Source organism: Rhinoraja longicauda, chromosome 1 (genome assembly GCF_053455715.1).
Source record: "Rhinoraja longicauda isolate Sanriku21f chromosome 1, sRhiLon1.1, whole genome shotgun sequence".
Classification (NCBI taxonomy): domain Eukaryota; kingdom Metazoa; phylum Chordata; class Chondrichthyes; order Rajiformes; family Arhynchobatidae; genus Rhinoraja; species Rhinoraja longicauda.
The window spans coordinates 139,896,999-139,914,827 of record NC_135953.1 but is presented as its reverse complement, the minus strand read 5'-3'; the positions used below and the strand labels follow the sequence as shown (position 1 = coordinate 139,914,827).

At 45.5% G+C, this 17,829-nt stretch overlaps 1 protein-coding gene across 1 annotated transcript in view; it reads right to left on the bottom strand.

Annotated features, from left to right (window-relative positions):
• Positions 1-11,445: 11,445 nt before the first annotated feature.
• Positions 11,446-17,829, bottom strand: part of plrg1 (pleiotropic regulator 1) — a 37,163-nt gene continuing 30,779 nt past the window's right edge. The window contains exons 13-15 of the mRNA XM_078407432.1: positions 17,147-17,286; positions 15,921-16,114; positions 11,446-12,265 (exon numbers count right to left, since the gene is read on the bottom strand). Coding sequence (XP_078263558.1) covers positions 12,206-12,265; positions 15,921-16,114; positions 17,147-17,286 — 394 coding nt within the window. The 3' untranslated portion in view covers positions 11,446-12,205. The remainder of the gene's footprint in view (positions 12,266-15,920; positions 16,115-17,146; positions 17,287-17,829) is intronic.

The window sequence follows — 17,829 nt, the reverse complement described above, 5'->3', positions numbered from 1 at the left end:
GTCCCTCCATCCCAGGGATTAACCTCATGAACCTACGCTGCACTGCCTCAATAGCAAGGAAGTCCTTCCTCAAATTAGGAGACCAAAACTGCACACAATACTCCAGATGTGGTCTCACCAGGGCCCTATACAACTGCAGAAGGCCTTCTTTGCTCCTATACTTAACTCCAAAGACGTACAGGTATGTAGGTTAATTGGCTGGGTAAATGTTTAAAAAAATTGTCCCTAGTGGGTGTAGGATAGTGTTAATGTACGGGGATCGCTGGGCGGCACGGACTTGGAGGGCCGAAAAGGCCTGTTTCCGGCTGTATATATATGATATGATGATGATGATATCCTCTCGTTATTATGGCCAACATGCCATTAGCTTTCCTCACTGCCTGCTGTACCTGCACGCTTACTTTCAGTGACTGGTGTACAAGGACACCAAGGTCTCGTTGCAATTCCCCTTTACCTAACCTAACACCATTGAGATAATAATCTGCCTCCTTGTTTTTGCAGCCAAAGTGGATAACCTCACATTTATCTACATTATACTGCATCTGCCAACTCACTCAATGTGTCCAAGTCACCCTGCAACCTCATAGCATCCTCATCACAGCTCACACTGCCACCCAGAAGGATAAAAAGCCCTGCTACCACCGTTCTGTTACCTTATAGTTTTACCTTTGAATACTCCAGTGGCTCTGGGCTCCGGGTAATAATTGGTCTACAGTGGGTTCTTTACTTTTCTTTGATCACAGTCTATCACAGTAGCAGGTACCTCAACATGCAGACGGACTCAAAATGCTGGAGTAACTCAGCGGGACAGGCAGCATCTCTGGATACAAGGAATGGATGGCGTTTCAGGTCGAAACATCACCCATTCTTCTTCAGTCTGAACCCAATCCTTCTCTCCAGAGACGTTGCCTGTCCCGCTGAGTTACTCCGGCATTTTGTGCCTATCTTCGGTTTAAACCAGCTGCATTTCCTTCATACACAACTTAACATGCAGTCTCCAGATGTCCATTAGAGGGCGGTCTATGCTACACAAAATGTCCCCCATCACAACAACTGCAGGTAGGAAGCTAAATTAATGTGGGTCATATCATATCATATATATACAGCCGGAAACAGGCCTTTTCGGCCCACCAAGTCCGTGCCGCCCAGTGATCCCCGTACATTAACACTATCCTACACCCACTAGGGACAATTTTTACATTTACCCAGCCAATTAACCTACATACCTGTACGTCTTTGGAGATTTACTAACCAAAAACTCATACAATAATAGCAACAACAATACAATTAGTAGCCAATTAATAATAACTATTTTAGGTTCTTAGACCCCTCTCAGTCATGGCTGACCATGGGTGAATAAGGGGAGGGGGCGGGACAAAGAAAGGATGTAGTAGGAGACAGGAAGACAGTGAGAAGGGGGAGGGGAAAGAGAGGGACAGAGGAACTATCTAAAGTTGGAGAAGTCAATGTTCATACCGCTGGGCTGCAAGCTGCCCAAGCGAAATATGAGATGCTGTTCCTCCAATTTGCGGTGGGCCTCACTATGACAATGGAGGAGGCCCATGACAGAAAGGTCAGACTGGGAGTGGGAGGCGGAGTTTAAGTGCTGAGCCACCGGGAGATCAGGTTGGTTAAGGCGGACTGAGCGAAGGTGTTGAGCGAAACGATCGCCGAACCTGCGTTTGGTCTCGCCGATGTAGAGAAGTTGACATCTGGAGCAGCTAACTGTTAATCAGTCTGAAGAAGGATCTGGACCCGAAACGTCACCCATTCCTTCTCTCCCGAGGTGCTGCCTGGCCCGTTGAGATACTTCAGCTTACTGTGCCTACCTTCGATTTAAACCGGCATCTGCAGTATTTTTTCCTACACCATGTGCTCTTAAGTTGTACCTTTTCAAATAGAGGATAGAAAATGGAAAATAGAACAGTACAGGACTGGAACATACTCTTCAACCCACCCATGATGCAGATCAAAATTAATCCCGGCTGCTGCATTGGTCTATATCCCTCTGTTCCCTTTCAGATCACGTGTGTGTCTAAATGCTTCTTAAACATTGATATTGCTTCTGTTCCCATCATGTCCCCTGGCAGAGCGGTCCAGCAAACTACCCCTCGCAATGTAAAGTAAACATCTCCTTTACACTGTGTAAGAAGGAACTGCAGGTGCTTGTTTAAACCGAAGATAGTTACAGTAAGCTGGAGTAACTCAGCGGGACAGGCAGCATCTCCGGAGAGAAGGAATGGGTGACATTTCGGGTCGAGACAATAGACAATAGGTGCAGGAGGAGGCCATTCGGCCCTTCGAGCCAGCACCACCATTCAATGTGATCATGGCTGATCATTCTCAATCAGTACCCCGTTCCTGCCTTCTCCCCATACCCCCTGACTCCGCTATCCTTAAGAGCTCTATCTAGCTCTCTCTTGAATGCATTCAGAGAATTGGCCTCCACTGCCTTCTGAGGCAGTGAATTCCACAGATTCACAACTCTCTGACTGAAAAAGTTTTTCCTCATCTCAGTTCTAAATGGCCTACCCCTTATTCTTAAACTGTGGCCCCTTGTTCTGGACTCCCCCAACATTGGGAACATGTTTCCTTCCTCTAACATGTCCAACCCCTTAATAATCTTATACATTTCGATAAGATCTCCTCTCATCCTTCTAAATTCCAGTGTATACAAGCCTAGTCGCTCCAGTCATTCAACATATGATAGTCCTGCCTTTCCGGGAATTAACCTAGTGAACCTACGCTGCAGGCCCTCAATAGCAAGAATATCCTTCCTCAAATTTGGAGACCAAAACTGCACACAGTACTCCAGGTGCGATCTCACTAGGGCCCGGTACAACTGCAGAAGGACCGCTTTGCTCCTATACTCAACTCCTCAGACCCTTTCGAAGGGTCTCGACCCGAAACGTCACCCATTCCTTCTCTCCAAAGATGCTGCCTGTCCCGCTGAGTTACTCCAGCTATTTGTGTCTATCTCCTTTACACTTGTCCCCTCTCACCTTAAGAGAATGCCCTCAAAGAACAGGTCATGGTTACCAAGTTTGCGTTGAAGAGATGGTCATTAAGTTTGCAGCTGATGATATCGCAGATGGTGAAGATGGTTGTGGATAGTCAGCATGATCTTCTGCGTGGGACACTGTGTCCCGCTAATTTGATAGAGATCTTTTATGAAGCGGATAGATGAGGGCGTGGCAAGAGACGTTATTAACGTGGACATTAGCAAACTTACGATGATGTCACCGACATTCTTGTCCAAATCATTAATCTAAATCATGTCCCCTCGGGCGGTCACGGTGGCGCAGCGGTAGAGTTGCCGCCTTACCGCGAATGCAGCGCCGGACACCCGGGTTCCATCCTGACTACGGGCGCTGTCTGTACGGGTGACCTGCGTGGGTTTTCTCCGAGATCTTCGGTTTCCTCCCACACTCCAAAGACGTGCAGGTTTGTAGGTTAATTGGCTTGGTAAATGTAAAAATTGTCCCTAGTGGGTGTAGGATAGTGTTAATGTGCGGGGATCGCTGGTCGGCGCGGACCCGGTGGGCCGAAGGGCCTGTTTCCGCGCTGTGTCTCTAAACTAAACTAAATGACAAACAGGGGACGCATAACACCATTGGTCACAAAACCTCCAATCTGGAAAACAATTTCCCACCAGCTGCCTTTGCCTCTCCTATTAAGCTCAATGTTGCATCCAGTTGGTTAAGTCTCTCTGGGTCCCATGTGTTCTGACCTTCCAGAGCAGATTCCATGCAGGACCTTGTCAAAGGCTTGGCTAAAGTCTACCAACCTGCTCTCATCAATTCTGTTAGCCATCACTTCAAAAAAATCAATCATCCACGTGTGACGGGATTTCCGAGGACAAATCCCTAGTCTGCCCTGGCCTTTCCAAACGCAAACACTGTATATCCCGTCTCTCAGAATCCCTTCCATTACCTTTCCCATTGCTGATGCAAGGCTCACCAGCCTGTGGTTCCCTAATATGCCCTTTCAGGCCTCCTCTTACACAAAGGTCCTCTTCGGATCGTTCACCTTGTCGTGGTGAAGAGGCTTGCATGCCCCCATGATTCAGAGAGCGATGCCATCGGAAGCACTAGCTTCTGGTAGGGCCACCCATGGCAAATGCCTGCAGCTTTAAAGGCTATGTAGGACAAAAATATTGCAGATGCTGGTTAAAATCGGAGGTAGACACAAAAAGCTGGAGTAACTCAGCGGGTCAGGCAGCATCTCTGGAGAACATGGACACAGAGTGCTGGAGTAACTCAGCGGGTCAGGCAGCATCTCTGGAGAGAAGGAATGGTCCACTCGTTCCTTCCCAACCAAACCACCCCTTCCCCAGGTACTTTCCCCAGCAACCGCAGGAGATGCAACACCTGTCCCTTTACCTCTCCCCTCAACTCTATCCAAGGACCCAAACAGTCTTTCCAGGTCAGGCAGAGGTTCACCTGCACCTCCTCGAACCTCATCTACTGTATCCGCTGTTCCAGGTGTCAACTTCTCTATATCGGCGAGACCAAGCGCAGGCTCGGCGATCGTTTCGCTCTACAACACCACTCAGTCCGTCTCAACCAACCTGATTTCCCGGTGGCTCAGCACTTCAACTCCCTATTCCCAATGTGAACTTTCTGTCCTGGGCCTCCTCCACTAAGTTGTACAGCACAGAAACAGGCTTTTTTTTGCCCATCATGTCCATGTCGACCGTTTGGCCCATCAAGACCCATCTCATTCTACTGAATCAGGTCTCAATTATCCTTTCCCTAGCTCATACAGGTGCCTGTCTCAATGCCCGTCAAGCATACTGATTCTCTGACTTGACCACCTCCTGTTAACATATCCCATATATCAACCACACTCATAGATTCTTCGAGTGATACAGTGTGGAAACAGGCCCTTCGGACCAACTCGCCCACACCGGCCAACAATGTCTCAGCTACCCTAGTCCCACTTGCTTACGCTTGGTCCATATCCCTCCAAACCTGTCCTATCCATGTACCTGTCCAACTGTTTCTTAAACGATGCGATAGTCCCAGCCTCAACTACCTCCTCTGGCAGCTTGTTCCATACACCCACCACCCTCTGTGTGAAAAAGCTACCCCCTCGGATTCTTATTAAATCTTTTCCCCTTCACCTCGAACCTATGTCCTCTGGTCCTCGATTCCCCTACTCTGGGTAAAAGACTGTGCATCTACCCGATCTATTCCTCTCATGATTTTGTAAACCTCTATAAGATCACCCCTCATCCTCCTGCGCTCCATGGAATAGAGACCCAGCCTGCTCAACCTCTCCCTGTAGCTCACACCCTCTAGTCCTGGCAACATCCTCGTAAATCTTTTCTGAACCCTTTCAAGCTTGACAGTATCTTTCCTATAACATGGTGCCCAGAACTGAACACAATATTCTAAATGCGGTCTCATCAACGTCTTACACAGCTGCAACATGACCTCCCAACTTCTATACTCAATACTCTGACTGATGAAGGCCAAAGTGCCAAAAGCCTTTTTGACCACCACTGTACGGAAAAAAAAACTTCCCGCACACGTCCCCTTTCATACCACCCTCTCACTTTAAACTATTGGCAATTTTGATACCCCTACCATAATACAAAAGGTTCTAATGATCTATCCTATCTATGCCTCCCAGAGATATGCCTCCCATATCCCTTAGCTCAGCGATACAGCATGGACACAGATCCATCAGCCCACAGAGTCCGCCCTAACCAATCATACTATTCTACATTCGAGGGACAATTTACAGAGGCCAATTAACCTACTAATCGAACCCAGGTCTCTGGTGCTGTGAGGCAGCAGCTCTGACTTGAGTCACCCTCAACCTCTGCTCCAGGGAAGTCGAGGCCACCCTATCCTAATGTCTCCTTATAACTAAATTTCCCCCAATCTACAGAAAAACTGTAGCACAGAATCAGACCCTTCACGATGTCCGTATCGAACATGATGCCAAGTTATACTAATCTCCTCGGCCTGAAGCTCAATATTCCTCCATTCCCTGCATATCCATGTGCTTACTGAAAAGCTACTTAAATGCCACTATCATTTCTGCCTCCCCCACCACAACTGGCAGCATATTCCAGGCACCCACCAAACCTGCCCCCGCACAACTCCTTTAAAGTTTGCCCCTCTCTCCTACAAGCTGTGCAATCCAGTCTTTAACATTTCCACCATGGGTAACTTTACATTCTCAACCTTTACACTCTGTACACTGATCAATGAAAGCAAGCACGCCATATGCCATAAGCCTGAAGAAGGGTCTCGACCCGAAACGCCACCCATTCCTTCTCTCCAGAGATGCTGCCTGAGCCGCTGAGTTACTCCAGCATTTTGTGTCGATCTTTGGTGCAATCTAGCTTCTGCAGTTCCTTCCAACACAAGACAGTTTGTAGTTCAGTGTTTAGTTGGTATTTGCAGTGTCCCATAAGCTGATAGAAACATGGAAAATAGGTGCAGGAGGAGGCCATTTGTGTCGACCAACCCATATATGCCTTATGCACCACCCTGTTTACTTAGTATAAGAAGATAACTGCAGATGTTGGTACAAATCGAAGGTATTTATTCACAAAATGCTGGAGTAACTCAGCAGGTCAGGCAGCATCTCAGGAGAGAAGGAATGGGTGACGTTTCGGGTCGAGACCCTTCTTCAGACTGATTTACCCTGTTTACTCACCCATGCTGCATTTTCGGGGAACTGTGGACTGGACGCCATAGTCCCTCCCTCCCCCCCACCCCCACCCCCGATGATCAACATGCCTTAGGGCCCAGTCAAAAGAGTCTCGAGCCAAAACGACACCCATTCCTTATCTCCAGAGATGCTGCCTGTCCCGCTGAGTTACTCCAGCTTTTTGTGCCTATCTTCCTTTGGGCCCTCTCTTTTACTGTCGATACCGTACTCCTCCTACACCACTTGCTAAAACACATCTCTTTGCATTTGTTAGGATTACGTTCTTTTTGTCATGGCTCTGCTCAACTCTCTATCTGACCCATGGTGTGCTGTAGTCTTCGATGATCTTCCTTGCTCCCCACAGCACATCAATTTCTGTGCATTCTGTATATTTATATTTTTAAAAATCATGCCTCCCACATTCAGATAATCTGCTTTTATTTTCTATACCCACATTTAGATTTGTTTTTAGAGATACAGCGCAGAAACAGGCCCTTCGGCCCACCGGGTCCGCGCCGCCCAGCGATCCCCGCACACCAACACTAGTCCTACACCCACTAGGGACAATTTAAAAAAAAACATTTACCCAGCCAATTAACCTACATACCTGTACATCTTTGGAGTGTGGGAGGAAACCGAAGATCTTGGGGAAAACCCACGCAGGTCACGGGGAGAACGTACAAACTCCGTACAGACGGCGCCCATAGTCAGGATCGAACCCGGGTCTCCGGCGCTGCATTTGCTGTAAGGCAGCAACTCTACCGCTGCGCCACCGTGCCACATTAACGATAGCTAGTTTCCCATATTGCCCCCTGAGCCACCTGATGTAGCCTGTGACAATCTTCCTATTAATCACATAAGGCCTAACTTCACGTATATTTAAGATCTACTAGTCCAAGTGGAACCGGTGGGCCCAAACCTCTCCTGCATTGGTGCAGCACCCTCTCCCCTCCCCCTCCCCTCCCTCTCTCCCTTCCCTCCCTCCTCTCCCCTTCCCCCAACCCTCCTCCCCCCTTCCCCCAACCCTCCTCCCCTCCCCTCCTCCATCCCCCTCAACCCCTCTTATCCTCCCTCCACCCCCTTCCTCCCCCTCCCTAGGAGATAGATTTAAACTTTAAAATGTGAATAACTTAAAAAATATAACCCCCGATTTTCATCTAAAATACCCTTTCAAGTACTGTACATCCACAACAGGACCAGTTTAGCAAATTCTGGAGTAAGATTAAAAATAAAATGTGAAAGGTTGGATTCAAAATATTGGCACCCAAACCAAGGAAATCTTTTGGGGTTGGAATAGAAATAAGAGACCAACTGATATCTGAGTGTGGGGGACAGAACATGTATGTAGTTCAGCATAAATAATGCACAGAAGAGAACAGATACCATAGTCTAAACAAAACACGGTGGCGCAGCGGTAGAGTTGCTGCCTTACAGCAAATGCAGCGCCGGAGACCCGGGTTCCATCCCGACTACGGGCGCCGTCTCCACGGAGTTTGTACGTTCTCCCCATGGGTTTTCTCCGAGATCTTCGGTTTACTCCCACACTCCAAAGACGTGCAGGTTTGTAGGTTAATTGGCTTGGTGAATGTAACAATTGCCCCCAGTGGGTGCAGGATAGTGTTAATGTGCGGGGATCGCTGGTCGGCACGGACCCGGTGGGCCAAAGGGCCTATTTCCGCGCTGTATCTCTAAACTAAACTAAAAAGCAATGATGAAATAGATCAGGCTCTAACTGTAACCCTCCAAATGGTGGGTCCACCTTGCCTAGGGATGGTGATGGGGAGTTGGATGTTGTTTACAAGATGGATTCTGTGAATATGATTAAGGCAGGTTGTTGCTTGAATTGTCTTTCTCCTTCAATTTAGTCATCAGTAATTAGAAGGTATTTATTCACAAAATGCTGGAGTAACTCAGCAGGTCAGGCAGCATCTCAGGAGAGAAGGAATGGGTGACGTTTCGGGTCGAGACCCTTCTTCAGACTGATGTAATTAGTAATCAGTAATTAGATGTTTGTGAGGAAAGCTCTCATGGCTGAATTCAATGCTAGTGTCAATGTCAGGGAGGGGGTGGCACAGCGGTTGGGTTGCTGCCTTACAGCGCCAGTAGACCTGGGTTCTGACTACTGTACAGGGGTTGTCTGTACGGAGTTTGTACCTTCTCCCCGTGACCTGCGTGGGTTTTCTCCGAGATCTTCGTTTGCCTCTCACATTCCAAAGACGTACAGGGGGTTTGTAGGTTAATTGGCTTGGTGCAAGTGTAAATTGTCCCCTAGTGTGTGTGTAGGATAGTGATAATGTGCAGGGGGGATTGCTGGTTGGTGCAGACTCGGTGGGCCAAAGGGCCTGTTTCCACGCTGTATCTCTAAACTAAAAAACAAAACTAGAGTATCCCGTTTTATTCCTCCTGTTGCAATATTCAGAGTTGCAATAATATGGGGTTTTTAAACAACAGCTAGATAGAGCTCTTAAGGATAGCGGAGTCAGGGGGTATGGGGAGAAGGCAGGAACGGGGTACTGATTGAGAATGATCAGCCATGATCACATTGAATGGTGGTGCTGGCTCGAAGGGCCGAATGGCCTCCTCCTGCACCTACTGTCTAATTCTGTAGGTTTGTGACGATCGTCAGTAAAATATATTTTTCCTATAAATTACAAAATAACTATTTAAATTCCAGACATAATGGTTGGTCCAGGAGTTTGTCCATTCTCCCTGTGAGCACGTGGGATTTCTCCGCGAGCTCGTTTCCACCCACACTCCAAGGACGTGAAAGTTTGTAGGTTAATTGGCTTGGTAAAATTGTAAATTGTCCCTCGTGTGTTTTGGATAGCGTTGGTATAGGGGGATAGATAGTTGGTTGGTGCGGAATCGGTGGCTTGTTTTTGTGTTGTATCTCTGCTAAACTGAGAAATAAAAAGATGCATGGCTGGAATGTCAAAAATTTCCAGGATTTTATACTTTCACCTCAGATGTTGGGCATATTCAGAGTGTTATAACCATATAACCATATAACAATTACAGCACGGAAACAGGCCAGTTTGGCCCTTCTAGTCCATGCCGAACACTTTCTCCGACCTAGTCCCATCTACCTGCTCTCAGACCATAACCCTCCAATCCCTTCCCATCCATATACCTATCTAATTTACTCTTAAATAATAAAATCGAGCCTGCCTCCACCACTTCCACCGGAAGCTCATTCCATACAGCCACCACCCTCTGAGTAAAAAAGTTACCCCTCATGTTACCCCTAAACTTTTGTCCCTTAATTCTGAAGTTATGTCCCCTTGTTGGAATCTTCCCCACTCTCAAAGAGAAAAGCCTACCCACGTCAACTCTGTCCGTCCCCCTTAAAATTTAAAAAACCTCTATCAAGTCCCCCCTCAACCTTCTACGCTCCAAAGAATAAAGACCCAACCTGTTCAATCTCTCTCTGTAGCTTAAGTGCTGAAACCCAGGCAACATTCTAGTAAATCTCCTCTGTACTCTCTCTATTTTGTTGACATCCTTCCTATAATTTGGCGACCAGAACTGCACACCATATTCCAGATTCGGCCTCACCAATGCCTTGTACAATTTTAACATTACGTCCCAACTTCTATATTCGATGCTCTGATTTATAAAGGCAAGCATACCAAACGCCTTCTTCACCACCCTATCCACATGAGATTCCACCTTCAGGGAACAATGCACAGTTATTCCCAGATCCCTCTGTTCCACTGCATTCCTCAATTCCCTACCATTTACCCTGTAAGTCCTATTTTGATTTGTCCTACCAAAATGCAGCACCTCACACTTATCAGCATTAAACTCCATCTGCCATCTTTCAGCCCACCCTTCCAAAAGGCCCAAGTCTCTCTGTAGACTTTGAAAATCTACTTCATTATTAACTACATCACCTATCTTCGCATCATCTGCATACTTACTAATCCAATTTGCCACACCATCATCCAGATCATTGATGTAAATGACAAACAACAGCAGACCCAACACAGATCCTTGGGGTACTCCACTAGACACTGGCCTCCAACCTGACATACAGTTGTCAACCATTACCCTCTGGTATCTCCCATTCAGCCATTGTTGAATCCATCTTGCAACTTCACTATTAATACCCAACGATTTAACCTTCTTAATCAACCTTCCATGTGGAACTTTGTCACATGCCAGGACTATTAAGTCAGGACTATTTTTTTAAGGATACATCTACTAATGCACTGAATGAAAAATGAATTGCACAAGTTTCACAGCTCAATCTACAGATCTAGAAAAACCGCTTTGCTACAATTCAACATTGTTCCTTTATCTCAATCTAGGCTCATTTTTTTATTTTTGACATCTGCCCCTCTAACATATCTCTGGACAAATGTATCCAGTTATTTATTACCCCGATGATATGGTTAACCATGCACAGTGTGCAGTTGTAAAATATCACCTCAGAATAAAGAGCATTTCACGAGTTTTAGAGCCATCCAAATTCATCAATTTTCTGATCTTGGGCCTCAAGATATAAATTGGTAATTAAGGTCTGTACCATAGTCAGCCAGTTAACGTACAGAATTTTCTGTATACGGAATCGCTGTATACGGCATCGCTGGGCGGCGCGGACTCGGTGGGCCGAAGGGCCTGTTTCCGCGCTGTATCTCTAAACCTGAACATTGTGTCTTCCGTTATCCCATGAGTAAAGTAAGTTGTGCAAGTTTAAAATAATTCAGGGTACTGTAATTTTCTTGAGAGATTGACATTTTTTAAAAAGCATCAATTCACAAAAGCTTTTACAGGGACAGATCGTGGAGCTTATTTTTGTTTTGAAATGATTAGCAAAATTTAATGGGCCAGAAAATATACTTTAGAGCAGAAATTCCATCAGGTGCTCCCCGTTTTACGATGCTTCGAATTGCGATAGTTCGACTATGCGATGGTACAAACGGCAGCGACCCGTAGCTCGCTTCCGGCCACGTGACCGCGCGTATTCAATACATTTCGACGTACAATACTTTCGGTTTGCGATGGGTTTCTCAGAACGGAACCCCCAGAACACCTGTAAACTCCTTAAAATGAAAGTAGCTCCCAAGCAAGTCTCAAATGTGCGCACATTCTAACTAATCATTCTCCTTTAACTATTTCCTCGACAAAAATGTCAGGTTTGTGTCATTGTCAGGCATTTTCACAATTTATTGTAAGAATGCAATGCAAAACCAGATAAACTACATCCGTTGGGAACAAAAATTGCAAGAGTTAAAAAAAAAAATACTCTTAAGAAACCACAATTAATATTGTACCACAAATTGACAGGATGTTATCTGATGACAGCGTCATGCTGGAAAATCACAAAATAAAAATAAAAAATAACAATCTTGCCGTTCGACAGGCAACAAATTGCAAAGTGACACTGCTGGGGGTGCAAGAGAAATGTGGTCTTCTTAGCACGAGGAAGGGGTGGGGAAGGACCGGTAAGTACAGCAGATAACTAAAGTTAAAAAATAATTATAAGTATTAAAATAGAGCGTTCCGGCAGTTACGAATCGTAAGTGAAAGCCACTTAGAATCTCTTCCTTTTGATGATATCTGGTTTCCAGTTGACAGGATTCGTTTCTTCAGTCTAGGATTAAAAAAACAAAACAAAATATTACTCTGCTGCCTTACCATTCGTGAACAGGTTTTCTCCAGTTACAAGTATGCTGAATTTGAGATTTTAATGTTTGCTACCCAAACTAGAACATGCAAGTTGAATATTACCCACAAAATGATCGATTGAAAAATAAAATGATAAGATTCGTGTCACACCCCAATAACGACTTCGTTTAATGCTTACTTTATGCTAGATTGCCAAATTACATGGAACACAAAAATGTGCAGCGCGGAAACAGGCCCTTCAGCCCACGATGTCTGTGTTGACCATGAGGCCAAGATGATCTCTTATCTGCCTGTACATAATCCATATCCCTCCATTCCCTGCATATCCACGCGTCCATTCAGAAGTCCCTTAAATGCCACAATGGTATCTGCCTCCACCACCACCTCTGGCAGCACATTCTAGACACCTACCACCATCTGTCGAAAAAAATCTTGCCCCACACATCTCTTTTAAACTTTGTCCCTCTCACCTTAAAATTATGCCCTCCAGTATTTGATATTTCCATTCAGCGGAAAAAGGCTCTGACTGTACAACCTACTTATGCTTCTCACGATTTTATATATTTCTATCAGGTCTCCCATCAACCTCTGGCGTTCCAGAGACAACAATCAAAGCCTACACAATCTCCCGTGTTAGCTAACGCTGTCCAACCCAGGAATCATTCTGGTAAACCTCCACACCGTCTCTGCATTGGGGGCAACCAGAAGTGCCTGCAATACTCCAAATGTGGCCAAACCAAAGTCCTATAAAGCTGCAATCGTGACTTCCTGACTCTCACTCAATGCCTCGACTAATGAAGACAAGCATGTCCCATGCCTTCTTTACCACTCTATCGTACTTGCGTTGTCACTTTCAGCGAGGTGTGGACTTGGACCAGATTCTCTCTGTACCTCAATGCCATTAGGGGGAGGGTCTTACCATAAGTTGTATATTTTCCTCTTCCATTCGACCTCCCAAGGTATAACACCTCACACTTGTTATATAGTTAGATTATTCTTATGCCAAAATGTGCTGATTTTTGTTTCAGCATATTTTTTAATGTAATTTTCCTCTGATTCAGTAATGAGTAGACAATAGGTGCAGGAGGAGGCCATTCAGCCCTTCGAGCCAGCACCGCCATTCAATGTGATCATGGCTGATCATTCTCAATCAGTACCCCGTTCCTGCCTTCTGCCCATACCCCCTGACGCCGCTATCCTTAAGAGCTCTATCTAGCTCTCTCTTAATTTGTCTCTTCACATTTACATTTTGAAGACTGCCAGAGATTGCCCTGTAATGACTTTTCTTCTCATTTTATTACTTCTGCATTCGCCCCAAGGGTCTATATTTCACCGGTCTCATTTCCAATCATTATTCATACACACATCAGATTCCACAGGCCCTCTGGACAACATCCACCGCCATCTCATCATCTCTTTCTATCAGTGCCTAACTGGTCATTATTCTTTGATGTTAGATATATTGACGTTTCCCACATTAAATTCTGAGAAGATCAAAACAAAGCTTTTCATACTACTTCATAACCAATTCCTGCATGTTGACATGTTAGGCTTCATCATATGGTGTAGCTATCCAATCTAACCTGAAGTTAGGTTTAAAGGTTCTCGATTCATTCTTCCAATGCAGCCACTATCCTTCTGGTTGACATTCCAACATCTGATAAACCCCACTCCATTAAATGTCAGTCCATGAAAAAGTAACCCCCCCACACCTTGCATACGTAATACTGCTGTCTCCTGAGCCGGCCAGAGACTGCAGTTGCTGGAATCTGGATCCAAGGAGAGCTAGCTGAATGGATAAAGAATTGGTTCCATGGAAGGAAGCAGAGGGTGATAGTGGAAGAAGGTTGCTTCTCCAACTTGCTCAGGGTTCGGTGCTCAGCCCAATACTGTTTGTCATCTATATCAATGATTTGGATTAGAATGTACCTGGCAAGATTACCAAGTTTGCAATGATACAAAAGTGGGTGAAATTGCAGATAGTGAAGACGGTTGTCAAAAAGTTTCAGCAGAATCGTGATCGGTTGGCCAGGTGGGCTGAGGAATGGTTGATGGAATTTAACACAGAGAAATGTGAGGTTTTGCATTTTGGGAAGACTAACATGGGCAGGACCTACACTAAATGGTAAGGCTCTGGGAAGTGCTGTGGAGCAAACGGATCTAGGAGTTCTAGTACATAGTTCCTTGAAGATAGAGTCACAGGTAGATGGGGTGGTCAAAAAGCCTTTGGCACATTGGCCTTCGTCAGTTAGAGTATTGAGTATAGAAGTTGGGAGGCCATATTTACAGTTACATAGGACATTGGCGAGACCATATTTGGAGGATTGTGTTCAGTTCTGGGCACCATGCTACAGGAAAGGTGTTAAGTTGGAAAGGGTGCAGAGAAGATTTAGAAGGATGTTGCCAGGACTTGAGGGTCTGAGTTATAGGGAGAGGTTGAGCAGGCAGGGATTCTATTCCCTGGAGCGCAGGAGGACAAGGGGATGATATTATAGAGGTGAAATAAAATCATGAGGAATAGATCGGGTAGATGCACAGAGCCTCTTGCCCAGAGTGGGGGAATCGAGAACTAGAGGGCATAGGTTTAAGGTGAAGGGAGAAAAATTCTATAGGAATGGTTGATTTTATAGGAGGGGTGACCTTTTCCCCGCAAAGGGTGGTGGGCGCATGGAACGAGCTGCCGAAAGAGGTGGCTGAGGCAGGGACTATCGCAGCATTTACGAAATGATTAGATACATGGATAGGACAGGTTTAGGGGGATTTGGGTCAAACGCAGGCAGGTGTGACTCATGTAGATGGGACATGTTGGTCGGTGTGGGCGAGTTGGGCTGAAGTGCCTGTTTCCACACTGTATGACTCTACGGAGCCACGAGTCTACTTCTCCATTTCCCATTGATTGTTGGGAGGTCTACAGTATATCCCCAGCCAATTTGTAGCTTGTAGTAGTTTGTACTCAAGTAGATTGGCTTTAATTTAAACAAGGACAACAAGCTATACAGCAGTAAAACCAGGGGCCACAGTCTTGGAATAAAGGGGAGGCCATTTAAAACTGAGGTGAGAAAAAACTTTTTCACCCAGAGTTGTGAATTTGTGGAATTCTCTGCCACAGAGGGCAGTGGAAGCCAAATCACTGGATGGATTTAAGAGAGCTCTAGGGGCTAGTGGAATCAAGGGATATGGGGAGAAAGCAGGCACGGGTAACTGATTGTGGACGATCAGCCATGATCACAATGAATGGCGGTGCTGGCTTGAAGGGCCGAATGGCCTCCTCCTGCACCTATTTTCTATGTTTTCTAAAACCTATTCATAAAAACAGAACATAAATCCAGTCACAAAAACCTGATACTGCTAGTCCTTCTGGCAAAAGAATATACTTAAATCAATATTTATTCACAAAATGCTGGAGTAACTCAGCAGGTCAGGCAGCATCTCAGGAGAGAAGGAATGGGTGTCGAGACCCTTCTTCAGACTGAAGAAGGGTCTCGACCCGAAACGTCACCCATTCCTTCTCTCCTGAGATGCTGCCTGACCTGCTGAGTTACTCCAGCATTTTGTGAATAAATACCTTCGATTTGTACCAGCATCTGCAGTTATTGTCTTATACTTAAATCAATACATACCGCCATGTCATCTTCCTTGTAGACTTTGATTGTTTTGTCGGCTTCTGCTGTAAGTAACCTGCTTTCTGACTGGTCAAAGGTGCATGCAAAAATCCCAGACTCGCTGTCCAAGGAGCCTGGCTGCACAGCAGCATGTATTCGCTGAAAGTTGTATCCAGTTCTCCAGTCCCAAAGGTGCATCGTTCCATTGTCCGCTGTTGATACAAAATTTTAAAAGTAGCAATTCACTAGGATGCAAGAATGTATAATATTTTTTGTGATTTACACGACAGTATTGTGTCTGGTGTTGTAAAATCCCAATGAGGCAATTAATAAAACTCTTGATTTAAAAGTTTTTTAGAAACGTACAGGTAGGTAGGTTAATTGGCTGGGCAAATGTAAAAATTGTCCCCAGTGGGTGTAGGATAGTGTTAGTGTGTGGGGATCGTTGGGCAGCGCGGACCCGATGGGCTGAAGGGCCTGTTTCTGCGCTGTATCTCTAAATCTAAAAAAATCTAAATCTAAAGATAACATTCCTAATATACAGCAAATGCCAACATTTGACAACTACTTTTTTAAAGTTGCTTAACTTAATTGTGATCCAGAATTTATCCATTTCAAAATACCAGACAATGGAAATCTGATCGTATTAATTATAATTAAGGACGGCACGGTGGCGCAGCGGTAGAGTTGCTGCCTTACAGCGAATGCAGCGCCGGAGACTCAGGTTTGATCCTGATTACGGGCGCCGTCTGTACGGAGTTTGTACGTTCTCCCCGTGATCTGCGTGGGTTTTCTCCGAGATCTTCGGTTTCCTCCCACACTCCAAAGACGTACAGGTATGTAGGTTAATTGGCTGGGCAAATGTAAAAATTGGCCCTAGTGGGTATAGGATGGTGTTAGTGTGCGGGGATCGCTGGGCGGCGCGGACCCGGTGGGCCTGTTTCCACGCTGTTTCTCTAAATCTAAAATCTATAGCACAGTTATTAAACAATTTCTATGTACAGACCACCCCTGTACATAAATCAATACAAATAGGGTTACAAAATGATTCCTTTCCTGAGAACAGTTTGTAAGTTGATTTCTCCACAGATAAGAATATCTAGAATTCCATATCTAATTGCACTACAGATGCTAGCTACACTTCTTTCATTTAACCGAATATCCACAGCAAATGCCAATATTGAAAAATAACGTATTTTGTTCAGCTGCATTTGTTTCTTTTGTGTTCTCCCTGTGTGTTTTACCTCCAGATACTAGCACGCCATCCGAGTTGACAGAAAGTGTGTTGATGATAGCATTGTGGCCAGGTAGGTTCTGAATAAAAACTCCATCCGGACACTTCCACTGTTTCAGATTATCTGGAGAACCAGAAGCAAAGGTGTACCTATAAAAAATAAACAGGTTGATCATGTTTTAGACACAGCCTAATATAAACATCGCGAATAACTAAAACAAAATAAGAAAGAATCTCAATTTGCAATGTGTAGGAAGGAACTGCAGATGTTGGTTTAAACCGAAGACACAAAATGATGGAGTAACTCAGCGGGACAGGCAGCATCTCTGGAGAGAAGGAATGGGCGACATTTTGGGTCGAGACCCTTCTTCAATTTGCAATACCCAATTCTAATTTAGGGCGGCACGGTGGCGCAGCGGTAGAGTTGCTGCCTCACAGCGAATGCAGCGCCGGAGACCCGGGTTCCATCCCGACTACGGGCGCCGTCTGTACGGAGTTTGTACGTTCTCCCCGTGACCTACGTGGGTTTTCTCAGAGATCGGTTTCCTACCACACTCCAAAGACGTGCAGGTTTGTAGGTTAAATGGCTTGATAAATGTAAAAATTGTCCCTTGTGCGTGTAGGATGGTGTTAATGTGCGGGGATCGCTGGTCGGCGAGGACCCGGTGGGCCGAAAGGGCCTGTTTCCGCGCT